The sequence below is a fragment of the Apteryx rowi genome, unplaced genomic scaffold, assembly GCF_003343035.1.
Source record: "Apteryx rowi isolate R43461 unplaced genomic scaffold, aptRow1 scaffold_29, whole genome shotgun sequence".
Classification (NCBI taxonomy): Eukaryota; Metazoa; Chordata; class Aves; order Apterygiformes; family Apterygidae; genus Apteryx; species Apteryx rowi.
In genome coordinates, this window is record NW_020449307.1 from 3,274,080 (window position 1) to 3,298,771 (window position 24,692).

The 24,692-nt window shown below is 38.4% G+C and overlaps 1 protein-coding gene across 6 annotated transcripts in view; it reads left to right on the forward strand.

Annotated features, from left to right (window-relative positions):
- Positions 1-24,692, forward strand: part of ZMYND11 (zinc finger MYND-type containing 11) — a 108,058-nt gene that overhangs the window by 50,697 nt on the left and 32,669 nt on the right. For all 6 annotated transcript variants that reach the window (XM_026069222.1, XM_026069224.1, XM_026069225.1 and 3 more), the window contains one exon: positions 13,061-13,220. In XM_026069222.1, the coding sequence (XP_025925007.1) occupies positions 13,061-13,220 (160 nt within the window). The remainder of the gene's footprint in view (positions 1-13,060; positions 13,221-24,692) is intronic.

Here is a 24,692-nt window from a genome sequence, read left to right on the forward strand (position 1 = left end):
TTGTTAGTTTTATATGTGTGTGTGGTTCTTCAGTTCTCGGCGCCAAAAAAAACGCAGCCCACAGCAATGCTATTCTTGAAACTTGATGCTGAAGGCGTGTGTAGTTTGCCGGCGGACATCGCGTGAAGGCATGTGAGGACACTCCGTGTGCTGGAACAATGTGGGACTGCCCCCGGGCAGAAGGAGCTAACCTTGGCTTGATCTGCATCCATGCTGTCTCTCGGGAGCAGACTAACCTCACAGCCTGCCTCGCTCCCCTCCGGAGGCAACGGGGTGGCTTTCTCTGGAAGGGAGCCTGAGAAGGAGTTAGGGTGGGAGTGAAATGGAGAGTGACCATAGAGAGCAGGGTGGAGGTACCCAAAGGTTTTGGCATGAAGCCGGTTTGAAGACCATTATCTAGAAAAAAATTGATATGCTGTATTGCAGCGTTTGTGTAAGTTTCAAACAAAGTGAAATACTGTTCATAGTCTAGATCATCAGTCACAACAGTGTCTGGCCATGTTCGTGGTGTAAGAAAATGTGTTCTTTTTTCATAAATAGGTAAAAGGCTCACATCTTTCAAATGGGGCTAGTCCAGTACTAAAGTCCCTAAACGTAGAAAACCATTTTTCCCATAATTGTTCTGTGGGCTCATTTTTGTTATGTTCTAATTTGTTGCAAGTTAGAGCTAAGTCAAGTCATCAAGGAGAAATGAGCAGGTCCTAAGCCTGTACAGGGTAGCCTCTGTCAGTCCCTTTTTAGCTTTGTACTGATTGACGTTAATCAGCATTGATGGGATAGTATCACAGAAGAGAATTACTCACTATGAAAGATTACTGTAAAATGATGAGTTTTTCTGGTCCCACAGATGAGGTGTAGTCACTGGCAGTTGTAGACTGAGCGTGTGACCCTCTCAATTTGATGGTTGGTGCTAAAAGAGGGATTATTTCTCCAAATATCACTCTGTGAAGTTTACCAGGCAGTCTCGGAGACTATTTAAAGTTACAGGCCTCTCCCGTCCATAAATCTGCTTTGTCGCCTTAGTTCTGACGTTGTTCTATTTCCAGGCTGTGCGGTTTAACAGAAAACAATTTCCAGAAGCACTGATTAAAGCAAAGATGAGGATGAGCAATTTGAACAGGTAGAGAATAATCACAAAAGCATATAAATAAGAATATGCAATGCAGTGGCAAGAGAAAACCTAAAAAATTAAGATAGTTTCATATAAATCAGAATATCTGCTTTACTTACAGTATTGCTTATTTGAAGCTCAGAAACTTGTTAGACAAATCTGTCACTATTTATAGTACCTCTGATGAAAATTTAAATCTCCCTGGTATTTTTCATGTTGCAACTAAATAGACATGCATAAACAAAAATAGTAAGCTGTAAGAATGATTAGGAAAGCAGATTACTCTTGGATTTTAACTAGATAATCCAGCTGTTTAACTTTCCATGAGCAGAATTGTTGTAGCACCTGATATTTCTTCGACTGCAATGAAGGCTTAGATGTATTTTTGTGCTCTGTCAGTTTCTTATCCTTTGTCAAGCCATTCCTCTCAAAATACCTGTCTTTTTGTTACTGTGGAGTAGGCTTATCTGAAAACAATTGTTTGAAATGAATCATCCTCTTGTTATTTGGAAGAGCAGGATACAGTAGTTGCCTTAGTTTACTTCTAACCGGTGTTACTGGCTCCTTTTCCACATCTTTACGTCACCTTCACTTCTGCTTTAAATGCGACTATGGGAAGCAAATGGTCTCATTAAAAGCAACTCTTCAAAATCTACTATATATTATCAAACCAGGGTCAGTTGTATTGTGGCAGAACAGATAAACGCTGGAGGAAATGCTAAGAAAAGCTCATGTTTTAGCAATGGGGAAAGGATGAGGAAGAATGGTATAGCAAACTTTTTCCATGCCAGACAGTGTAATGCAAGTTCCTAATGAAGCGAGGGTAAGCGAAAATGTGGAATACAAGGGCCCACAACGCAAAGCCGAATATTGCTTTGCCAGCCGGCCACATCGCTGCTTCTAGTGACAGCAAAGTCAGCGCCTATTGACCAGTCACCTGGGAGAAAATTGAATTCAGATTGTCCTGGGTTGGCTTAATCATAGATATACTCTTTCCAGAAAGCGACCACAGGGATACAGCACCAAGCAATGACAATATGGAAAACACTCAGTTTTAAATACCTCTGTGTGTGTTTTCTGTTATGGTCAAGAATAAGGCACTTTTTTTGTCCAGCTCCATTAAATCAGTCTCCTTTCTTCCATTTCTTTTACCATCCTCCCCTGTTTCCTCGATAAACTTCTTGGAAAGGGTATTATCTTAGTTGTTTCTTTTAGCCAGAAAACAATGTTTTTTTTTCTGTTTTCATAGCACTACTTTTATATTAAACCAAGAAAATACACCATATCTAGAGTTTTAAAGCTTCTAGTCACAGATCATCCCAGGAAGAAGAAAAATATTTTCTTTGCTTCTGCAGGAATTTTTGAATAGTTTGGTTAAAAAACATTATATTCCTAGAATAAATTGTATTCCAGAACAATCTAAAACTGATATTGTGACTCCTTGATAACAAAATACCTGCTAAAAGTGTTATTTCAGTCATTTATAAAATCTCTGCATTATGTGTCCATAACTACCAGCTACAAGCATGGACATGAATTGCAAGGAAATATGATTACAGATGCCAAAATGCTTGACTTACTTGATTCTTTTATTTTTTTTCATACTGATGGCTTTGTTAAGTGTTAAGTGACCCTTTCAGGTCCATCAGCTTTTGCACTGTAACTGACATGCACAGTTTTGCTTGTAAATTGATGCTTAGGCTAACCCATGATGTAATGTTCAGCATGCTAATAAAGATTATTACTCTTTTTTCCCACCAAGACCTTTCCTTAATATAGACCATTTCTTCAATTGTGTAAGAATTTTATTTAATAACATTTATTGAAGTGATCAAAGGAAGACGTAACAAGATGTCCAGGTATTTTAAGCCATGTTGCCTGTGATTTATTATTATTCCTCCAACTTGGTACCAAACCCAGTGTCCCACCAAGTGATAAAGCACATTGTTACCTGAATTGCGGGGTCTGCTTCTTAGTACTGGCTGCCATAGGGCTAGTTCAGGGTAGAAAACTGTTCACCGAGGGACCGACAGAGAATTCTCCAGCCTTGCCACCTTTTTTCATGCTGTAAGCTGAGTGCAGGGAGTGGAAAGGCTGCAACCGGTACACCTGTGGGTGCTGTTCTCAAGGCTGTCCTGCTGAGGACCAGGACCTCGAGCACTCAAGGGGAGGCTGAACTTCTTGTGCGTCTGCTTTGATCAGAAATATGAATGCATGCACATCTACTTCTTACAGTTTTTGCAAAAACTAATAAGATTGATGCTCCAATGTTCTAACAACTGCTGCGTGATAAATTTTCCTTATCTAAATTGACTGCGCAGTTGCAGTAGGATAATTCCTCTCCTAAGAGCTCCATTTTATGATATTGCCAGTGTTGCCTTTTTTTATCCCGGGATGAATCTTCTTCATTGGTCCAGTAGGTGAAGTCTTCTCTGGGCAAGAGCATTAATGTGACTGGTAAATAAAATGATTCATGCTAACAGCACAAACACATGTTTGTTAAGAACAGCCAAATTGCCAGATGTTTGCTAATGAGTGCAAACTCATTTAAACTCTCTTTACTCTATATGTTGCTATGAAAATTGTCATACCCAGTGGTTAATACCTTGCATGGATAGTAAATGCAAACTGTGAACTCCAGTATAAAAATTGGGAAGGAAAGTTTTGGAAGCGTAATCGATTTGAACACAGTCCCCATTTTCATTTTAAAGAATATTCTTATGTACTGCAGGCTTCTGCTTGTATTTCTGTTGGTTTTGTAATTTTACACACAAAAATATGTAACAAGTTATCTTAATTATTAAAAGCAAACCAGGATTGCGGTGGCTTTTTACGTCACAAGCAGTATTGCTTTTTACTCAATTCATAACATCTTTTGTAATATATGAAAGTGAAACTCCCCGCTTATGTTTGGTTTCTTAGCTGTAAATAAATGTGTTTTCCTATTAGAAGTAAAAGATAAAAATGATTGCGACATGGCTATTTAACAGGTTGTTATCTGGTCTAAAGTGCTCATCAAGGCTTTCTCTGTAATCAGTGAAGAGAGCACTACTCCAGAGCACTACTCACACCATCTATTCTAGGCTGTAGTTTCATATTCCCATTCATATAAACAATATCACCAAAACTAGCAGCCCTGCCCTGGTGGCTTTTCCAGCCCTTGTACTGTTTCCTAGCTGGTAAATTAGGTGAGCATTTGTGTGACAGTGTGATGATTTTGAAACAGTCCAGCTAAAACTAATCTGACTGAAGAAAGGTTGTTGTTACTTTTAACTCAGATAAGAATGGAAATTAAATTAGATAGCAAACTCTGAAAAACTGAGTCATGAAAGCATTTGAATGCATGCTTTTTTTAAGCGTGTTTTGAATAGAGCTTCTGAATCTGAGCTGAATACCTATTTCATCTGCAAGGTATCAGCCAGGATGTTATATTCTGAGTCATTTATTGTTTGTTTGTCTCTCCTATATATTCACAGATAAATGCAGGATGAACCTGGCTTGCTGCAAATTTACATGTGTGTGATACCACTGAATGATTAGTGCTCGTGTTTGCTGGCAGTGCTCAGTGCACATATCTGTACATTACCAGTAATAACACATACAAACACCTGTTTAGGCTGGAAACTGCCTATGGGATTACAGCCTGTTTTTGAATCAGTTCCTCCTTAGGAAGGTGGTAGTAGTTTTGAAAGGGAGATTTTTTGTAGATAAGGATTGAATGGCTCAGCACCTTACTTGCTTGCTTTTCCACGGTCATAACGAGCGGGTTATACAATCCTAACTGTATAGTGAAGTTGTATGAATGCAAATTTAAATTACTGAAACAAGGGATTACCTGAGTTAAAATTACTGGGTTTTGACAGAAATGACCCAGATGGTTAATATTATAGGCAACTGCGTGGGGCCTGGGGTATCTAAAGCGCAAACAAACAAGATTACCCCTTAGCTTTGCTTCAGCAGCAGCAGAAACATCAAGCAGAACTGAGTCTTGTTGAACTACTGGATCTCACTGTTTTACTATCAAGTTTACACTTTTTTTTCTTTTTTTAACACCACACAAAATTGAATTCTATACTAGTGCAAATGCTGTATTTCTAGACCATTAGGGAGAGAGGAGGCTAAAATTTAAAAAACATTTCCTACCTAGATACTTTCCCTGTGTATATCTTCAAAATGAACATTGCAGATACCAGCGTCAGAGGGAAAAGAAAATTCATCATTTTGCTCTAATTCACCTTCTCTGTGTCCCCCATTTGGAATTTTGGACCGCAAAATCTGCCAAAACGTAGATCACAAGTCAGCATTTCATTGCATGGGCAAGAGCTCTGTTAATGCCTGCGTGTCAGAGGCGATGTGTTGCTGTGTGGAGTGCGGTGGCAGTTGTTTGTATACGTACATGTCTCCTTGTGAAGGGACACGGTGATGTGGAAGTGCAGAGGAGGCATGCTGTGCTTTGGTTGTCTTTCTCTTAGTGTATTTAATCCAAAATGAAAACTTAAGTAATCATATACATACCAAAAAGCAACTTCAAAAAAAAAAAAAGAGAAAAGAAAAAAAGACACCTTTATTGTCAGGATCCTCATTGCATGTGACTCTTGCAATCCTGTGTGCTGCTTTGTCCCCAGTGGAAATGGTTCTGCTCTCTCTATGTGCGTGTATTATCATCAGCTCCCGGACCAGCTCTCAATTTCTGACAAGCAGGGAATATGTATTTCAAAATACTATATTTGAAATAGCTAATATCTGTAGTGTTTAGCCCATGTTTTGTGAAAGTTGGTTTGTGCTGCGGTGCTACTTCTTGTGGGAACAGGCAGCCTACGCTTCTGGGATGAGACCTATTTTCAGGTGAGATGCCTTGAGATATAGCTGCAAGCCCAAGTTTTCGTTTGGCTCTCCACAAGGGTAGAGACCTGAGACAAGATAGGACCTGAGATTTGGGCCTTAATATTTTAAGTACTTGTGCTATGTAACTGTATGTGTTAAAAAATTGCAGTCATCTCTTCCATTTTTACTTTCACTGTGACCAAGTGACAAATTCTTTGCAGATCTAAAAAAAAATTAATTTGTCTTAAATGAAGTGTCTGGACCTTCTATAAAACTGCTGTCATACCTCGAATCTAAAGCTAAGTGCATCGTTTCTTACCATATTTCCAGGGCCCCAGATACCAGAGCTAGGAACACAATATAAAACTCAGAATAGATTTTTGGCTGCTTTCCTCTCACTTTATGTATTATTCCTTAAGGTCTGTCCCAGAATCTAGGACATTTTTATATACCTGTAGGTAACATTTAAAATTAATGGCAGTCTTTCAGTTGAGTTTAATGGGATCTGCCTTATTTTACAAAGTCTCAATTATGAGATGAGTTTTGCATACAAGAAAATCTAAGACGTCTGGTTTTCGCTGGGTGAGTTGCTGAGCAGATAGAGAGCTGCTGCCAGCAGACAGCAGACTGCTACTTCCCTTCATACAGTGGAGGGTGGAGGCATCTAGCATAGAAAAGATAACTGAACCGACCAAGATTACAGTGTTTGCTGCTAAAATTAGCATCTACCTACAGTTGTCACACTGTGGCATTTTATAAAGCAGCTATTTCCTATGTGTGTTTTACTTTAGCCTTTTATGGAAGAGCTTGCTGTATAGTTTTTTCATTATGTTCCCTCTGATGAGTCCAGGTGACTGCAAATGCAACTTCTTAAGAGTCAAGAAAACTGAATTATTATTATTATTTTTTTAATACTCTTGTTAACTTTCATCCTGAAGTAACCTTCCTTCCTTTGCTGGCTTTGTCTCTGAGGCCACAACACAGTTGCATCTATGTAAACCAACTTCTGAGTCTCGCTCAGTAGACCACAGTTGTCTTCAGCAGGACTCTTTGGGGGCAGACTTAGCTATTTATGCGCCTCATTTTGTGGCCATAAATATTAAGCTCTTTGGGGCAGGGTTTGGCTTCGTGTTGTGTCTTGTACAGCACCAAGCAAAAGAATTGTGCGTTGTGTGACTGCTGAAGGCGAAAGGTTCACCATCTGATCCTGTGCAAGCGCCAGCTGCTTCTGTATCTGTGTTTTGCTCCCATGGTGATCACAGCTTTAGAACCTGCTTCCTCCACACCCCTTGGATCAAAACAGACCCTTTTTCTTGAGCTTTAAGATGTATTATGAAGTGCATTTGTTCAGAAGCTTTTGAATAGACGAGGCATGCTGACAACTGGCAAGTTTGAGAAAAATTCTTGGAAAATTTAAGTGTGAATTGCTCGTATGCTGATACACTGTGACACTTCTATAACGTCTTTTTGTACCTTGGACTGACCATTGGATCAGAGTTGGATTAAGACACTTCTGTGGTCTGGCTTTGCTCAGCAGAGGGAGGTATCAATATCTAGTTGCCCCTTAGCTGTGGCATGAATTATAGGAGTTTCTGCAGTTCGTTCCTGGGAAGGAGAGAGATGCCACATACCAGGGTCCTTATGTACCCCTCCGTGTCATCCTTCCCAGTCATTGCAGCGTAGCTAATGTGGCTTCTGCTTGCGATCGCTGTGCTGCTCGAGTGCATGTCCGCATCTCTGGCTAAAATACTGACCTTTTTGGCTGTCCTTGTCGTGTCTTAGAGATGCTCAAGGTTTTAGGATGGGTAACTAGAACAAAGTTTTTACATTTTTTTGCTGCTAAATTTGAAGAAAAGACCTGACTTTTGTTTATCTACAGTCCCAAATAAGTTTAAAATTGTTGTTTCATATTTTTCTGATCTTCATTTTGTGTACTAAATGCACATGTGTGCACACACACACACATGCACACACATGTGATCTGCAGATCGGTTATGATTATAACCTGCTGTTCGCCTCTGAAACTTTGCTTTTGTTATCAGCCAGGTGTGCATATATTAGCTGTGTGCCCATGTGCATTCACCTGATTCTTGTGGTAGTTGTGCCGTTGTGAAGGTCAGCACAATTACATTTGATGACGTGACAATGCTGAGATTTTTTTTAAGGGTGGTAATGAACAACCTACATGTTAAAGATTCTTATCCTTTGCTTTCCAAGTAGTGTTGCAATAATTGGAAACATACTTCAGTAGACTCTTAAAAGTTGATTACAGAAACTGTAATTTTGCTAGATTCTTCTAAGCTAATCTCAAGGAGGTTTATGCTGCCAGTTTATAAATGGAGAAAATACTGAGCTATAAATACTGTAATACTGAGCAGCAGTTTTCAGATTCCTCAGTTGCTTCTGTGTTCTGCAGACAGGCAACCTCTTTCGGCTGGATTTGGAATTTAACATGCAGATTATCTGGCCAAACCTCCTCTTTTCATCAGATGGACCCTCATTTTATATAGTAGGGATTAGCACAGTTACATTATATTTTGAAATTGTTGTTTCAGCCCCCTAACTGATTGGTTTGGTGATTTAGGGGATTTTATTATGTCTCCATGCCATATTCTCTCCCATCTGAAAGCATATTTGCTTTACTTCTCCTGGTTGGCTACATAATAACAGCATAGGGATTGTATTAGACTTCTCAATCTGTCGATGTGGAGGACTGGGCAAGAGCATAACAAACCAGCATTGCTTCAACTGCCTGTCTCCAAGGTAAGGCTAATCAGCTTTTGTTGAAAACAGCAATCGGGGATTGCTTTATCTCTCTTCTTTGTTCCTTAACTTCTTGGTGCCAGCTGCTTCAGTGCATGCAGTGCCAGGAAGAGGCTTGTACTCCCTGGATTAATAATGTCACTTCTGCACAAAGACACTTCATTATTTTTCCCCCCACCCCATTAATGAATCTGATGGGGTAGTAAGGAGTCCCAACATTGTGCTTTCTGTCTCTAGCCTGGAGTTTTGCTTTTTTTGCATTTCCAGCCTCTCCCTCACGTTGTGACAGTTTTTCATGTTTCTTTATTAAAGAACCATCATCTTTTCTGGTTCAAATCCTGTGCCTTAATAGCTTCTTAGTTTAGCTACTGTCCTTCTGGCTGAAAAGGAGCAGATAGGATTTCATCCAGATCCTGCCAGTGTTGTTTTGTGGTCTATGTGACTACCTACTCCATGTACACTTCACAGTTTTAATGTAAGTAAAAATTCTTGGGTTTTCTTTTTTTAGACTTTCCTAAGAGCAGTTCTGTTCTTCTAAGTAAAAACATTCTCTCTAAGTGGATGTGCTATCCTACGAAAGCTGATACTATTCTATTGCAAAAATGGAAAACGTAGCCCTTTTGGATCTCCAGATTGCATAGTCTGAACATTGACTAAGTATTCTTCAAAAAGCCACTGGGGATTTATTGTTCCCCATTTACAGCTGGAAAAAATGAGGCAGAATGTTTAGCTGGTGACAGGTCTTTCACTCTGATTTCGAGCATGGTTGGATTTGGGAAACACGAGATTCTGCGTCTTGTGCTCCTCCTCTCTCATGTGTCCACTGCCACGGTTGAAATAGGCTGATTAAACCTTTTAGCTGATAGTTGGTTTAAGCCTTTTTATTTTGTGTTATATGTCCATCTATTAAGAGAGGTGAAGGAGGAATATAGCCAAACACGTACCTTACATTCAAGAATTTTGTTGGACGGGGTTTGTGCAGCTATGAATGGTGCAATGCAAAATATACAGCCTCTTCAGCAGCGTGCTCTGAAGATTATGGCACTGGGTTAAGACTCAACTTCTGTTCTCAGCGCTGTACCAGCCTGCTGTGTAATCGTGGAGAAATCACTTCCTTGCTCAGTGCCTCAAAGAAGAGAATGATAGCTAGGTCGTAATCGAGGTATTCTGAGACCTATTCATAAAAAAAAAAAAAAATTGAAGACTTACAGACATAGCAGAAGACAAGAATGCCGTGGATCTGACAGGGAAGTTATTAGCACAAAGTTAAAATGGAAATTTGCTTAAGAAAGCAAACATTGACAAAGATAATTTGCAACAAGCTCTTTAAAGAGCTAGCTGTGTGTGTTTTCATATACATATATACACAAATATATACACACATGTATAAAATGTATGTAACATGAGTAACAAAGTGTAACATGGTTTATATGTAACATGAGGATATAAACAATTGTGTGTTTCTCTCTATTTCAGGCAGTTTAGCTCTTAAAGCCTCAGCATAAATGTTTGAGTTTACTAACAGTCTGCACTTGCACTGTGTCTGGAAGTGAAGTGATGGGTTTGAGTTTGTTTCTGTTTCACCCTCCTTGGAGTCTGGAGAGCTTGGAAATCTCTTCTGTAGTGTTTAATGTTACTTGGACTGATTCTCTTATGAGTTTTCGGCTCTACAGCAGCAGAGAGATCAGATGAGGCAGCTGAGCAGTCTCCTGGCATGGCACAGAGCTGCCGTGCCTGTCCTCTCTGTCATCACTCATCCCTGGATCATTGTGGCTAGCCAGTGTAAGATTTAGATGTACTAGCTTGGATCCCAGACTTGCACAGAATTGTGTCTTTTATTAATTTCTTTTATTATTACTAATTAATTTTTTACGCAGTGGTAGCATGCACAGGTCAACCAGGCTTGGACCACATTGTGGTAGGCATTGTAAGATCATTCAGTCAATGGCAGCATCTGCCTGTAAGAGTTTATACCCTAAAAACACCCAAGAACCTGCAAACATGCTGCATTTACTTAAACACCTTTGATACCATGCTGCAATTTATAAATGCCATGTGTTGTTCTGATTGTTGTATGATTTACTAGATGAATATTTACTTCCGGTCAAACAGAAATTTACTATATGACTGTATACATTTAGTTTCCTGTAGAGAAAAACAAAAAAGATGAGAATAGGATATACTAGTTCTCAGCAAATGCTTGAGAGAGAGTGCAGGATTGGAAAGGCATTTATGCACCTAAAATGGTAACAAGGTTAAAAGAAATTGTCCTCAAAAGGAAAGGATGATTCAGGAAATAAGGAATGAGGTGTTGGGAGCAAATACACAGGCTCTTGTGGAGCTAACTGGGATAATTTAGCAAGTTTTTGCCCCTCAGCCGGAGATTACTGCCTCCACAGCTGAGATCCCCTACCAAGTTATGTGTGCGCACCGAAACTTTTCAGCTGAAGGCAGCTGGCTTACTTAAATTTCCTCCTGAAGTGATTTTTAAGAGTTGTTAGTTAATCTTAGATGAATTAGCTTGTTCTGGATTTTACGTGGAAATGGTTGTGAGTGTCTGTTACAGCTCCATGGTGGGAACGGCAGCCTACAACTGAGGGAGATTAACGGTGCTCATTCCTTCAGGACTCCCTGAAAACTGCACCTGCTTCCCTCTGAACAACTGCACTTTGTTGTTGTTTTGCCAGATTATAATTCCTCTGTTGTGTGCCATGCTCATTTTGTATCCTTCTAGTTTCTCAGCCAAAATATTTTGTGTTGAGTCAAGTGCCTTTTAGAACATCGAGTCTGATGTAAGAACATCAAACTGACAGCAACCAAACCTGTAACCTCACACAAAGAGGTATGAAATTAAAAATGGAAATCAAATCTTAATGTAAAGCCATTTTAGTTTGACAAGGTCTGTTTTCCTAGCAGTTGTGTTAATTGGCAGTAGTGCTGGCACTCCTTAAATTCTGCAGTGTTGAAGTCGATGCATTAATTTTACCTTGATGTCAGGCTGATAAGTCTGAAATCATGTATGCTGTTCCTTCCTCTATGTTTGTTTCTATTTCCTCTGTAAACCAGGTTGACTTTTAAAAACCAGTGTGGTCTTCATCCCTCACTGTGAGGTGGTAACATCTAAGGCATTAACAGTTCCTAACTGTCAGCCACATTGTTAAAAAAAATTCTGAGCTCATTTAGCTCAGAATTTTTTTTCATGTAATGCTACAGCTTTCAAATCAGTTTTCTCTCAAATTTGCTCCTAATGAGATGGTTTTGGTGGCAATCACCTGTACAAAAATATTGTCGTTGTGAGAATCCATGATCAAACGTGGAAGAGAGGATACTGCAGTCGACAGCTTTGTCTTAAAGCTGGCAAATGACCAGGCTGGGAGATGGGTAAAGAAAGGGAGTACCTGGAGAAACAAAAAAAAGGAGAGAAATTCAGCTAGCCCAGTAACTATAAGAAAGCTATGACTAGAAAAATATATCCACAAAAGAGATATTTCCGACTGATCCTCCTCGGGACCCCCTCCAATCACTCATCTGCTGATTGCATGTGATCGCAGCGCTCTCTGCCTTCCCTCTGCTCAGTGACTCATAGATCTGTTCTTGGAATTCAGCTAAAAAAAAATTGCTAAAGTGTAATGGTCTCGAAACAGGAGGGGCTTTTTGTGAGGGATGATCATTTTCTATTGTTTATTCCAAGTTAATATTTTGTTTGGGTCTAGAAATAACAAATTATACTGGGCAAAGGCCAACATTTCGCAACTCAATCTCTTGTATATACACAGTTTAGGCTGTGTATACTTCGTTCTCACCAGTGCAGTTCATCATCGTGTGTTCATTGTGGTTACTTGCAGAAAAGGAGAAAACCACCTGGTACCAGAACTGTAACTGTTGGGATTTCATATGTGATGCATGAATTTCACATTTTTTGTAAACATGTTATACTCATGAGCATCTCTTAGATGAATTGGTACATTTCCAGACTCATTCTATAGTATGTATTCTGTAGCAAGTATTACAGAAATACAAGTTGCAGTGAGTTTAAAGAAGTCTCTTTAGAGGAACAAATGAGGGTGGAAATTCAGTAGAGACAAGCCCAAGTAGAGTTAGTTAGTTGGTGGATCTGAAGATTTTCTCTGTAGAAAATTACTGTGCTGGTGCTTCTGTAAGTGTGTACACTGATAACTTCACAGGAGAAAGAAGGATGATTTGGAGTAAAGGGGGAAATTATAAAATTTCTTGGGATTTAGAAAAAAAATGTAAAATTTACAATGTGAGTAATTTTAAATCAGCTGAAAATAGTGCATTTATTTGCTGACATATTATGTAATTTAACACTAACACTTAAAGACTTCTGTGCTTTGTGTGCAGGTATATGTCTCGAGTCCATGGTATGCATCCAAAAGAAACCACACGTCAGCTGAGTTTAGCAGTCAAGGATGGTCTTATTGTTGAAACCCTGACGGTGGGGTGTAAAGGGTCAAAAGCTGGTATTGAACAAGAAGGATATTGGTTGCCAGGAGATGAGATTGTGAGTATAAAATCTTTGAGAAAATAAATCACATTTTCTGGTATCTTGGCATGAAACTTGTTTTAATTTCTCTTTAAAGTTATTTATAGATGCTGTGTTGGTGCTTGTGAACAGGGAAGTACTGCATTCATAAACCTTTTTAACTCTTTCTATTCCATAGAAATTCTATCTGCTAGAAGTCTGAGTTTTCTTCTGTGAAATACTGGCAATGTCCGTTGCTCAGTCATCCTTCACTTTTATGTAGCATCATCTCTCCTACAGTTGTATAGGGAGATAGTAAATACAATGTTATTGGTATTACTTGAAATCCTCAGACATCCTCAAATCCCAAAGAATGTATTTTCTAAAAAAATTAAGAAAAAAATTATTGATTGATCTTGCTTTAATCTGAATCTGGAGGAGAAGAAATTACTCCCTTTCAAGAAGTTCTTCTTTCTGTTATATATAAACACACAAAAAAGGATGTGTTTTACAGATGTCTGGGAACACCAGGACACTCAGTTAGCAAGAATTTTGTTAGTAAATTAGTTACAGGCATCCAGACATTGTTTCACTGGATGTATAAAGTAAATATTTAAATCCAGTTAAACAGGTTGAAAGTTATGTGAAGGGAAGAAAAGTGTGCTTTCTCTATGCCTCCGTAGCTGAGCTGGAATGCACACACAGTGCTAACTGAAAATGGTCCAATAGACCCGGAAAAATATTGCATAACTATTTTGCTTTGTTCAGAAGTCCGGTCTGTGTATTTCCAAGACCACGTTTTCCTAATAAAAGAGAGTTTGCCAAAAGCTTTTGAATACTTGAACTAGGAATTGATGTTCTGGAATATAAGTTGAATTAAGTATTGGTAAAATGGACAGTATTGTCTCAGACATAGATCACKGTTTAAATTTTGAAGGGAAAAAAATGTTACAGGAAGTTAAATTCTAAAAAGCACTGAAAAACTCATTGCATTACTGCAGCTATTGATAAGATCCTGAAAGTGAAACAGAGTAGATAATTTTTTTGTTTTAAAGTGAGAGAAATAAAAAGTGGAAACAAGTAGTATCCATAATAGAAAGCATTATGTTTCAAATTATGCCAGTTAAACTAATTTTAAGTATTGTAATATGTATTAAATGTATATTATGTCACTGTTAAGGTTCTCACTCTAATTTCATTAGAAATCCTCAAGGGAGCCTTCAAAGGCTATGTAATTTTGTTTTTACTATTCTCCTTGGGAGTAAACATTTAGAAATCACAGCTTAGCTCTTTTTAGGTATTTCTTAAGATTTTTTTTATCTGTTTTAGAGGTGATGTTAAGTGTGTAGACTCAACATGACATAAAGTCTGAGATCCGTAGTTATCTGAAGTATCCAGTATGTTTGTTTTCTCTATTGGCAGGAGAAAAAAAGAAAAAATGTATGTAAATTCCCAGTAAGTAAATTCCCAGTAAGTCATTAGAATAAGTCATTCATTTAGCTTGGAATAATATGAATTGTTTTTGACTTGAAGGCATTGCCTAAGTCACATTGTGAATAACCCTTTGGTTAGACATAGTGACTGTATTTACAGCGCAACAACTGCTGATCACTGAAGGGCTGTGCTGTGTCCGTGTGGCCAGCAGCCAGCTCAGTTGTTGAGACCACCAGTGCACACTTGACTTAACAGCTTTCTGCATAGATAGGAAGCAGGTTCTGATCCAGGCCATGTTTCAACAGCACAGTACCTCCAACTTCTTGATCCTAATGCTGAATCAAGATGCTGCAGATGTATGAAGCAAAAGACACTGATTTGGTGTAAAATCATTCTCTCATTCTTATTTATTCAAAAAAATTTAATGAGTTACAAAGTATTGTTGTGATCACTCAACATTAGATCAAGAATTTTCCATCCTCCAGCAATTGATGCAAAACTATAAAGACTGGTATGTTCTCTACATTGGCTGCACTGCATAGTTTTATAGATACTCTGTCTGCACTTGGTCAAGATGAAACTTGTAATTCTGTATAATCCAGTACTGCTCAGACCTGGTACTAATGATTGTTGAACCATGAGCTCAAGTTACATTTCAATGAGGACAAATACACAGGAGTCTTTTGGGAGATCCACCTGTATGAGATAGAACTACAGAAATATGAAATAGGATTATTAATTTTGGAGCAACAATTTCAGACTCAGCAAACAGTTAGCACTTCCAGACAGATCCTTGACCCACTTGCCAAATTCAGTTTGACTGATGCCACAGGAGCTTAGAAAGCCCCGAACCTGGCAGTGACGGGCTTGAGAACTGATCCACAAGCTACTGACAGCAGTGCAAAAAAGCCCTTTCACTTCAGCTCGTTTTGAGGTATCACACTGGAAGTCAGTAAGAACCAGTTGTCTCAAGGATTTAGCAAAAGGAGACACTCCTTCCCCCCCTCCCTCTGCCCCTTTTTAACTGAGTATTTTCTTGATATTTTCTTTACATTTTTGAAGTCTTGGTCCCAGCATTTTAAATCCATATTCAAGTAAATAAGTTACTTGTCTGGGCTGCAGAACTGCTGAGCACCTGTATCTGTTACTTATATAGGTGCCTGACTACAAGCAGAAAGCCTGAAAATACTGATTTTAATGAAGACTGTGGATTGATTGCTAAATGTTAGCAATAATTAAAAGCCTACATTTTATGAAAACACAGTTCTATTTGGAAGAGATTTGTTAGATAATCTGGGTGTTTGCTTATTTGTTTCCAAACATTTGCCTTATCCAATAGATTGAACTAATGATAGATATATGCAATAAAAACATGTTCTCTGATAGAGTTACTCTCAGCCCTCACTGGAAAGTGTTAAAAATGTTATGCTACACTGCTATCAGTGTTCTATCAGTATTTTGAAGCTGTGTTACAAAAATGAAGCAAAGTCTCATGTCCTTAGAAATGTCATTGAAAAGAATGAAGTGCAAAGCTAAAATAGTTTTGGGGCATCAGGAGGAGGAACCTCCAACAGGAACAGTCTTTTTCTAATATGTTAGAAAGTACAAGAAATTCTGTGAAAATGAATGTTCTGAAAGACTGGAAAAAAAAGAATGATCAGATTTAAAACATCATAAAATTATTCTTTTTCTCTCATATGTGTGGGAGAAATATTCCTATATAAGTTACTAAAACTGATTGAAAATATAGAGTTAGTTGCTGCACATAATACATTCACACAGATATTTAAAGGTAGGTACCTATACAAGCACTTTTCTGCAAATATTATACCTCCTGGGCTTGTGCAGGTACTCGTTTCGTTTGCTCATTTACCATCTGTACAGATGTTTTGCGAATTTTCAAAATGTGTTCTCATCTTACAGGCTTTCTCATCTGGCAGATGATTAGTGCATTTGACACAAAATAAATGAGAGAAGAAATTATTTTCCAATTATTATCCAGGATTTTAGTTAGGAATTTTGCATTTTCACTGTTTGTCAGTGCCATTATTATGCAATTCAACAAAATCTCTGCAGCTTCTTGCCTTGCAAGGGAAATGTCAGTCCTGAAATCTGGTAATGGAAATTTACTTTTTCTTTCTAAAAGCTTTATTCCTATTTCTCCCAGAACTTGTGGTATTTGGAAGTGTTATTTAGTATTTAAAAAGGGAATGATCTCCTTGTTCTTTGGGTATAGCAAACATTTTGAAAATCGGTGTTGTTAACAATGTTTTCAATGCAATTGATAAAATAAATGGGAAGTGTAGTTCTTGAAGAAAAGAATCATGAATATCCTTACCTATTCATTTCTATTTTCAGTTATGTCGTGATTTTTATGTACTTTTATCCTTGTAAAATAGTAGTCAGAGTAATCCCAATGAAAGACATTGAATTACAGCAGCAATGCCATGTGGCTTTATGGGGGTTTAGGTACAGCTCTTAGAATTAGTATGTCTTACTCATTTATATATTTTGTGATTTTTTTTCTACAGACAATGTGCACGGAACTATTTTCAGCATTTAATGTGCTAATTCTTCTCCTCATGATTAAAGTCATAAAACTGTACTGACCCAGAGAGAGGCATTATGAATATATAATTTCAATTTACATGTGTTCATAAAGCCAAACAATATTGTGTTCATCAAAAGTGGGGAGGTGTTAGTAACTGAGGTTTATTGTTTGCATTTGAATGCAACATATCTCATAGCACTCCTAGGGTTTTGGGTTGGTTCATAGTGGCCAAATTCTCTAGTGGGATGTGAAGAGCCAGGCTTCACGCTTAGTTGAGACACTTTGAGCTATTTATTCACTTCCAAAACAGATAAAGGTGACAGTGTTCTTGAGAGGTTGCTCTTTTGTAGGGGGCTATTTTCTGATCATTTAATTGATTGATTACAGATTACAGAGAAAAGAAAGAAAAATTTTAATTGAATGATTACAACTCTTCTGGCTAGTTAAGTCTGCCTTTGGGGTTTCGTCGCAATTGTTTTCCTGTGCACTCGGTCCTTTCCGTATCTCTAAATTATTGTCTCTCCAGTTCTTCCCTTGTAAAGATTTTTTAGTTTAGTGGAAGGCACTTTATTTAGAGGAGCAGCTTGCTTACCTTCATATTTTCAGAAAACAGTAGAAACAGCATGTGATTTTTCCCAAATCACCAATGTGTTCAGAACTTGATAGCTAATACTGGGGATTTTCTGATTCTTTATATTTAGAGAATACTGGTACTTACTCCAAACCATCCCAGATATTTTCAAGTCTTAAGTCTGCCTAAGTAATCCATCACTTCAGTTTGTCTGTTTGCTTTACCATCATTTTAACCTTTGTTGTAACCCATTGCCAACACTGAGTTTTGAAGGCTATTCTGTTAATCTCAGCGACTTTAGGCACACACCTGGAAATTATTGTGATTTGATGCATTGCTGCTTCAATTCTGCTAGGATCAATCTATAAAGAAGGAGTATTTTGGCTGTTATGTGACCTATTCTGAATTGCTTTAGATTGAGCAAAGGCTGGATTTCTTACTAGCTATGCTTAATTGCTTTTGTATTTGTATTGATTTTTCCATACCATGTCAGTACTGGTAGCCAGAGGCTGTGTTTTGAACTGCCTATGTCATCTTGAGTCTTCACAAATATGAAGATAATTGTAAAAATCTTAAGAATGGTCACTGTTAGGTTAGGATCTTTTCTGGACATAAAATCCACTTGAAATAAAAAATATTACATAGCTACCAGTTATTGCTAGCAGACTGGAGGCTCCTAACTAATGAGGTTGGTTTTAAAGTGCATTCCATTCATTTCAGTTAGGAGCAGAAGGATAATATGTAACAGCCATAGTGACAGTCAGAGCCTTCATCAAGAAATCTCTTACTACTAGAGAACACAAAGAGAAAGAAAATGTCACACCAAATGCAGACACATTTTCTTCAATGTTTCAAAGAATTTTGCATTTATCTTATTCATCCATATTGTCTTTAATCTGAAGTTCTGTGTGAATTCACTGATCCAAAGCCAGATATAACCCAAACCGTGATAGGTACTGGTTCTCAAATAATGTAACAAATTGAGGATTTTCCAGGCTTGAACTTTCCAGAGGGATTCCTAATCATTGTGAAAGTACAGTATTCTTTACATTTGGTGATTCACTGATCCAGAGAGTTAATTCATGTTCTTCTGAGAGGGAGAAGTTCAGACCAGCATTGGTCACTTATCCCACACTTCAGAAGACGTATCAGGATGCTTGGAGGGTCAGGCCACACGCCAGGCTGATAGGACGACAACCCTCAAGGGAACTGAGCTTCTGGAAATCTTTGAATCTGTCTTCGCTGCCGATCTTTCCATCCTCTAAGGTGCCATGATATGGAGCTTATTATGTCACGAGATTTCCACCATATCAGTCCACTGTGTGTTAAAAGCAAATGATTTTTCCTTACAGGTTATTATCATAAAGTACACTAGTGTAAAATTTTGTTTATTACAGAATCAAAAAATAGTGTACACTAGTGTAATAGACTATTTTGCCCTTGAGAAGCAAATTCTGAATTCCCATGTCATGGATGAGAAATATTATATTCTTGCTGTATTAAAGCCAAGACCCTCCTTTGTCTTATGCATTAAGGTTATGAGCATGGAGCAAAAGCTCATTAGCTGTGTTCCTAAACTCATGAAAATGGCCTCATTGTCATTCCAGTGGCCATTCCTTTCTCCAAATGAGTTAAGTACCAAGAACAATTTTGTGTTCCTTTTCCAAACTTATTTTCTCACCCCATGCATTCAGGAGTATTTCTTCCTTTCCTTCCTTCCATCCTTTCTTTTTTTCATCCCTCCAAAAAGACTGGGTGTCAGTGCAGAAGTTCACTTTGGAGGATCTTCATACTACCACACGTCATACTACTGGAGTCCACCTTACTCCATACCTAAGAGATGATACTTCTTTTAAACTTGTAAAACAACCTCATCAGCATCTTCGCTTGTCTCTCCCAGTTTTGCCAACTTGACTTCTAAAAATTCAGTCTAGTTAATGCCCTGTTGTCTTTTGGTGCTTTCACTCACTGTTCTGGAGTTGAGATACTGGTGCTATTCACAAATTTCACCAAAAGTTTTTGCTGACTTAAAGGATATTTTGGAGAATGATAATTTACTTACGGATTTGAGGTAGACTAGGCAAACTAGTCCATATAAAGCTTCCACAAGAGGACTCCAGTTTTGTTAATGAACTAGATTACTTAGATCAGTCCACTATGAATTTGTTCTGAAAATATGCATCTTGTTGTTTTCTACCTCTTTCCGTCTGCCAACCCTGATATGTTAGGTTTGTTTTTTTTTTAATTAAGTTTGTGGGTTCAAAATGCTGTCCATCTCTGGCAACTATGTTGAATCTTTTACTATAATGTCATGCTGGTCTCTGAATGAAAGTTCATTGAAGCTGATGGCCTTGCTAACATTCATGTTCCTCTTGCAATAAATGCAGCCCTAGTGCCTTTATGTCACTGATAGCTGAAACTGTGCAAGCCACATCTGCAACACAGGGGATATGGAAAAGACGCTGGAGATTTAAGCTATATGTTTAGGGAGTTCAGCTGTTGGTTCAGATAAAAAGGCTTGAATATTGTTTGAGGGAACCATGTGTGCAGAAATGACAACCTAGAGAAACAGCAGAAAATCCCATTGAAAGGGTAGGGCCAGAAAAGCAATGTACATGTATTCTAAGAAAGAAAGGGGAGAGAGAAACATTTTGTGCTTCTGGGAAGGAGACCTGGAACTACAAGTGAAGAAATGGTTTCTTTCTGGTCTGGATTCATCCTGTGAAACCTTCACATACATAATGTGAAAATAAAAGGCATTGCACCTAATAAATACTTCACTCTCTTACTAATTTATCTCTCTAATGAAAAATAGCCTACAAAACTCCTCTTGGCTCAACCTAAGTGAAAAATGGTGACATTAATAGCGGAAGTGAATCTAGTTCCTGAGGAGATAATTTGAACATTTCTATTAACCTTGAACTCACTTGTAACATAAAGAAGGAAAAAATGATTTTCATTGGAAACTATTTTCTATTTGTAACATCCTAGATGAGAAAGCTTGTGTGTCTTACCTCAAATACGGTATACCGTTGCTACCCAAACATGATCTGCTTGGGGGGGATGAAACTGCAATTTATTCCGTTTGCTTCAGCAACACAGCTCATAGGCTGAGAAGATGAGCATAAAGGGATTATTATCTTGGCTGCTGGTGTGCTACTACACTTCTAGAAAAACACTTCAGTTCTCTAGCTTTGGGAGCTGGAGACTGGCTCTGGACTTTGGAGCCAGTCATCACCTTGAATTGGCCAGAACATAACTACAGGATAGGAAAGGGAATAAAACTCTACCTGTACTGGGAGGCATCCCGAGAAGACTTTAGTGGTTTCTGCCAGAAACAGAACTTTGAAGACAAACTGTCGATAAATTAATTAGACAAACTTGGGCTTGCAGATTAAAAGAAAGCCAAGAGTGTTCTGAGAGGCTGTTGAACTTACTGAAGAACTTGAGTCTTCTTGCATCAGTGCATCAGAAGAGGAAGCAGTTATCGGTGAAGAAAATGGAAACAGATTATCATGAGCCTATAAATATGTCTCTGTGTTTAATATGCATTACAGAGAAAGAGATTCTGGTCTGTCTCCTGGGTGATGGCTTTGTGTTGGTTCTTTTTAGAGTAAAATGGATTTCTAAAATGAGAGAAGTTAGAAATAATAGAAAAAAGTAGTTAATTGCTGAGATTATTAAAATCTTGACCATAAAAATATAATAAATATAAGTACCTGAAATCTAAGCAAGATGATTAGGTAGTTGTGAGGACCTATTTGGATTTTTTTGAGACAATATTTGAGGAATGAATATCCACAAAGTGTGCCAAAAAGTCCTTTGTGGAAATCCATTTTAAAACCAGAGCCCAGGTAAAGGAAAGGTTCTGTAAGGGCAGCTGATTTGCAGTGGATGGATGATCCTGTCTCTAAAAGCACAGATCATCATAGCTACCTGCTGTGGTAGCTTTCTAGAAAAGGAAAGAGAAGATACAGTGAAACGATTGTCTTAAGGGGATTCTGGCCACTGAAGTCTTTTTGGCTTTGAAGGAGAAGTGGATGCTTGTTTGTTTACTGAGTGCTTTTGATGCACAAAGGCAGTACAAAGAAAGTAGATGCAAAATAGGAGGCAATGTATCTAGTAAATACTTGTATACAAGAAAACTACTGAGAAGAAAATGAACTTATTTTGATGTTGAACTTACTCTAATGCATCATTCTAACATTAAATGTAAAGCATAGGCTGATCTAAACTTTATCATTGTAAAGCAATAATCCTTTCAATATGGATCCTGTACAGCAATGATAAAAAGGAAGTACTTCATTAAACAGCTAGTTCACCATTTACCTGCTGCAAAGATGAAATAAATCCTATGAGCCATCAAGGAATTAATCAGACTTTCCTCAGTTCTTGAGCCCAGCCCATCATTCTAATGAAGAAAAGATGAAAGCAGATTCAGTGGGCTGCTGAAAACAAGTTTACAGGAGGATTCGTGCTCACTAATGAATGGAGGAAGATGGGGATGTTGTAGCATGAAGAGGAGGCTCAGCCAAAGGGCAGGAGGAGGACTACCCTCACAGCAGCATGGGGCCTCTGCCAAAAAACTTAGGCAGTATCCCTGCTGCATTTGAGAAAATACTGGAAAGGGTGCTCCATGGCACGTTACATTTGTTAGACTCAGGTGGTATTGGTTAGACCCAGGTAGTATTTGCTGCATGCCACCATCTAAATAAAACCAGATACATCTGCCAGTGGTCCCTGATAAGCTGAAGACTTCTTATTAGATACTGAACCCAAAGAGACATAGCCTGTTTAACAAAGAGGCCACTTGCACACACACTAGGCACGTAGCTGGTAGTCTTCCTCTGGAAAAAGGAGTAAGGGTCCAAGCTGTGCAGCTCCCCAGCCAAACAGCCAAGCCTCATGAAATTGCTCCTGTTACCGAGCAGTTACTTGCAAGTTCAACAGTACTGCAAAAACACCAGGTAGCTGAGGAAGGGGAAATGTTTCAAACCTGAGCACACTTTAGCATTTCCAGATTTGTTAAGGGCTTTTGCAACTGCTCGCATGTGAGCTTGTTCGATACTGCCTTTGTATACGGGGCACAGGTTCTGATATTCATGTTTTGAGAGAAGTATTGATGAACAGGCAAAGATTTTAAGTGTGCAGTAGCTGTTTACAGCAAATGTATGAGAAAGAATCATTTCCTTCAGTGTTTTTTTTTTCTTTTTACTGGAGGAAAAGGGTGCACATAGGCAGTGCATCTCCACAGTGGTTTGTCACATTTGTGAATCATAAAGACAGAAAAAATGCACTGCAAAGTTTTAACAATTATCTGTAGCAAAGTTCATGCCTAATCCAGAAAGCTTTGATGGGAACAGATGCTGCCTGAGAAAGACAGAAAGGAGCTGGCTGCCTAAGAATGGAGAATGTGTTTAGAAAGAAATAGATGCCACTTTCTTTTGTTTTGCCTCGTTTGTTTGTTACAAATGGGTGCATAAGTTCTTGGGGCATACCCTGAGACTTCTTCGAGAGAGGACTCAGATATCATGAAAGGGTCCAGTGTAGTAGACACATCCATGCTAGAATGCAGTACCACTTCTTGCTGTCTTAATAAAGGCTTTCCATTTACAGCAGAGAAGTTTGAAATGTGAAAGATTAAGTACAGAAGATAGGAGGTAGCTTCCCAGCAGCAGATGATGATGGAGGCAGGTTGCAAAACCTAAAGCAAAATGCAAGATGTAAAACAGGGACATAGAATCCTTGTGGGAGGCATTTCTTTTGATGTATCTGTCTACTTGATATAGCTACTGGTAGTCAACTTTTGTTGGATTCCTCTGACTTGAAGAGTTACTGAAAGCCAACAAAGATCTGAACTGTAGAATCCAAAGTTTTAAAAGCCTGCATCTTAGCTGAAGGAATGAAGGGAATCAGTGGGCAAAATTGAAAGAACTCTGATGATAAAGCTGATGGAGGTGGGGAGAAGGGAAAGAAGTCTTCCTTATGAGTGCTGTTTCTGAATCCTAAAATGCTGCTGAAGAAAATGAATCCAGAACATTTGCCTCAGGAGTGACATCTTCAAATTGGGCAAGGCCTATTTCATTAGATTTCAGAGGAATGGGAAACAGAAACATTAGGAACTCTTTCATGGAGAGCCTTCTTGGTTTACTAAAGGGTAACCCAATAGTCAGAAAAAGATTCCAGTAAAGTTTGGGTTGGTGATTTGAAAATGCCTTGAAAGAAATACACCATGTAAGTACCACTTCTTTTAAATAGTTTTTTTTTTTGTAAATGACTTCTTTCTGCTGGCATGGATCTTGTTGCCATTCTAGATGCCACTATTGTGATGAACTGAGAGAAAGTGTTGCTATGATAAAGCGTGGGTGAAATCTTACTGATACTGTGTATCTGATAATACTCTTCCTTTAGACTAAATGTGAAAAACTGTTTAGTCTTTTATGCGCTAGCTAGCTGGAACTGCAGGGATTTTTGAAAATACAGGCAACATACTGGCCTGATTATGAGTTTGTGCACAGGTGGATCTGAATGAAAATCCAGTGGTCTGGATAAAGATTGAGGGAGCTGTGTGTGCATGAGTGTGGATGAAAGCTATAGAGAAGCACGCCAGCAGCACATAGGTAAGCAGCGAAGAAACTCGGGAGAAGCACTTGAAGCAGGACACCTGGGAAAAAAAAGGCTAAAGAGAGTACTATGGAACAAAGTGCCGCACAGAAAAAGGCTTGGAATCATGAGCTCCATGGAAAATGCTCTCCTTCGTTTGTGTCATATTGAATTTAGGACAACAGAACTGTATGTATGTTCCTCATAAATAAACATAATTGCACCAAAGAACTAACTGACTTATAATTGTTTTTCCCAGCCATGTGACCCTTTTTTTTTTTAGCTTACTGATTGGGTCCAAGGATATCCATAATTTGAATGGTTTGGGAAATCTAGTACAACAGTGTGAAAG